General features: G+C 32.8%; 1 protein-coding gene across 1 annotated transcript in view; it reads left to right on the top strand.

Moving 5' to 3' along the window:
• Positions 1-1451, top strand: part of LOC108578626 (1-phosphatidylinositol 4,5-bisphosphate phosphodiesterase epsilon-1-like) — a gene marked incomplete at its 5' end in the record, with an annotated part of 62621 nt that overhangs the window by 32900 nt on the left and 28270 nt on the right. Inside the window, one exon of the mRNA XM_017942028.1 lies at positions 554-778. Within this exon, the coding sequence (XP_017797517.1) occupies positions 554-778 (225 nt within the window). The remainder of the gene's footprint in view (positions 1-553; positions 779-1451) is intronic.

Genomic DNA, 1451 nt, shown 5'->3' with positions numbered 1-1451 from the left:
CCATTTCTTTTTATTAATTAGTACAAATCCATTTATTCTTGTATCGAGATATTTAATTGATTAAAAAATATCTAATGTTTCTAAAATTGTAAACAGTTATTATATGATAATAATTATTAACATTATTAAAAAGAAAACTTCTTTTTTAGCTACAAATGGACTTCTACCACTTTCAAAAGAAGCATTTATGCAATAACATTTAAGCCGTCTTTTTGAAAGTGATATAAGTCCAATTTTGAAGAAAATGAGTTTCAGCTAAACCTGAATGCCTTCTTTTCATATTTACAATAACAAAGTCCTCGTGAACTCGTCGAAAGAAGTTTAACCCTTAAACTGTTAAGAAATATAAAAACTATAATTATAAATACAACAACTATAATTGTAAATATAAAAAGAAAATGTTTAGCTGAAACATCCCTTAACTCATTCTGTTTTCAAAATTGGACTTACACCGCTTCAAACACAAACGGTTCGTTTATTTATCTGAAAATCGTAGGGCCGCGACAAGAATGGTAGTAGAACGAAGCACGTAAGAAATGAACTTCTGTTTCAGTCTCAGTACGAATACAAGGACGTCCGCGAGTCGCCGCGTAGCAGCAGCAAGGATGTCGAGTCCGAAAACGTGTCGTCCTCCGGACAAACCGCGAAGACGGCTATTGATAGCAGTACGGAATCGTCCGCGGAATGGAACTCGACGAATAGTTCCTTGAAGAAACAGGACAGCACTCCTGTCCGTGATACCAACGCTGTCCTCGAGAGAGTCGCCGAATTTCATAAGGTAAAATAAGAGATTCCTGGCCACCTTTCTGCGAAGCTACTTTGATCATCTCTCGGAAAAATTTGAAATTACATTAGAAGCGTGTAAAGAATGAAAGATTTAGTTGAGGCGCTTTATTTGAAATTTCGTTAGTTTTGCCAATATTTTGGTGCAATGATGAGCAACCTTTTCTTCCAGCTGGCCAAAATTGAAAAGCTTAACGGCAACCTTGAACAACCGCAACCTTAATAAGACTGATTTGTTAATTGAAACGCTGTTAATTTGTAGGGTGGAATTTTTGATTTTCAGTATTTTCGGTTACAGTAAATACATATGTCGCTGATAGGAGCAGAATATAAATTAATATTTCGAAAAATAATGCAAAACTTTTCGAAATAATTTCAACGTTGAAGGTTTTTTAATTTTATGTAAACGAAGCGCATGTAATCGAAGGAAAAATAATACAGATAATATATACGATATATTCCACATATAACGCGAAGAATAATTTTAACGTGAAACGAGTTATGCTTGTTACGTTACACGTATAAATCATTTTACCCATATACAGGGATGAATATATTTAATTTGAATATATTTAATGTCGACGTTATAGGTCCATTTTTAAATTCTCGTATTAAAATTATTTTTCAGTATAATATGTAGTTTTGATTGTTTCATTAACCTTATAAAT

Source organism: Habropoda laboriosa, unplaced genomic scaffold, assembly GCF_001263275.1.
Source record: "Habropoda laboriosa isolate 0110345459 unplaced genomic scaffold, ASM126327v1 scaffold3, whole genome shotgun sequence".
Lineage (NCBI taxonomy): Eukaryota > Metazoa > Arthropoda > Insecta > Hymenoptera > Apidae > Habropoda > Habropoda laboriosa.
This window is presented reverse-complemented; position numbering and strand designations above follow the sequence as displayed.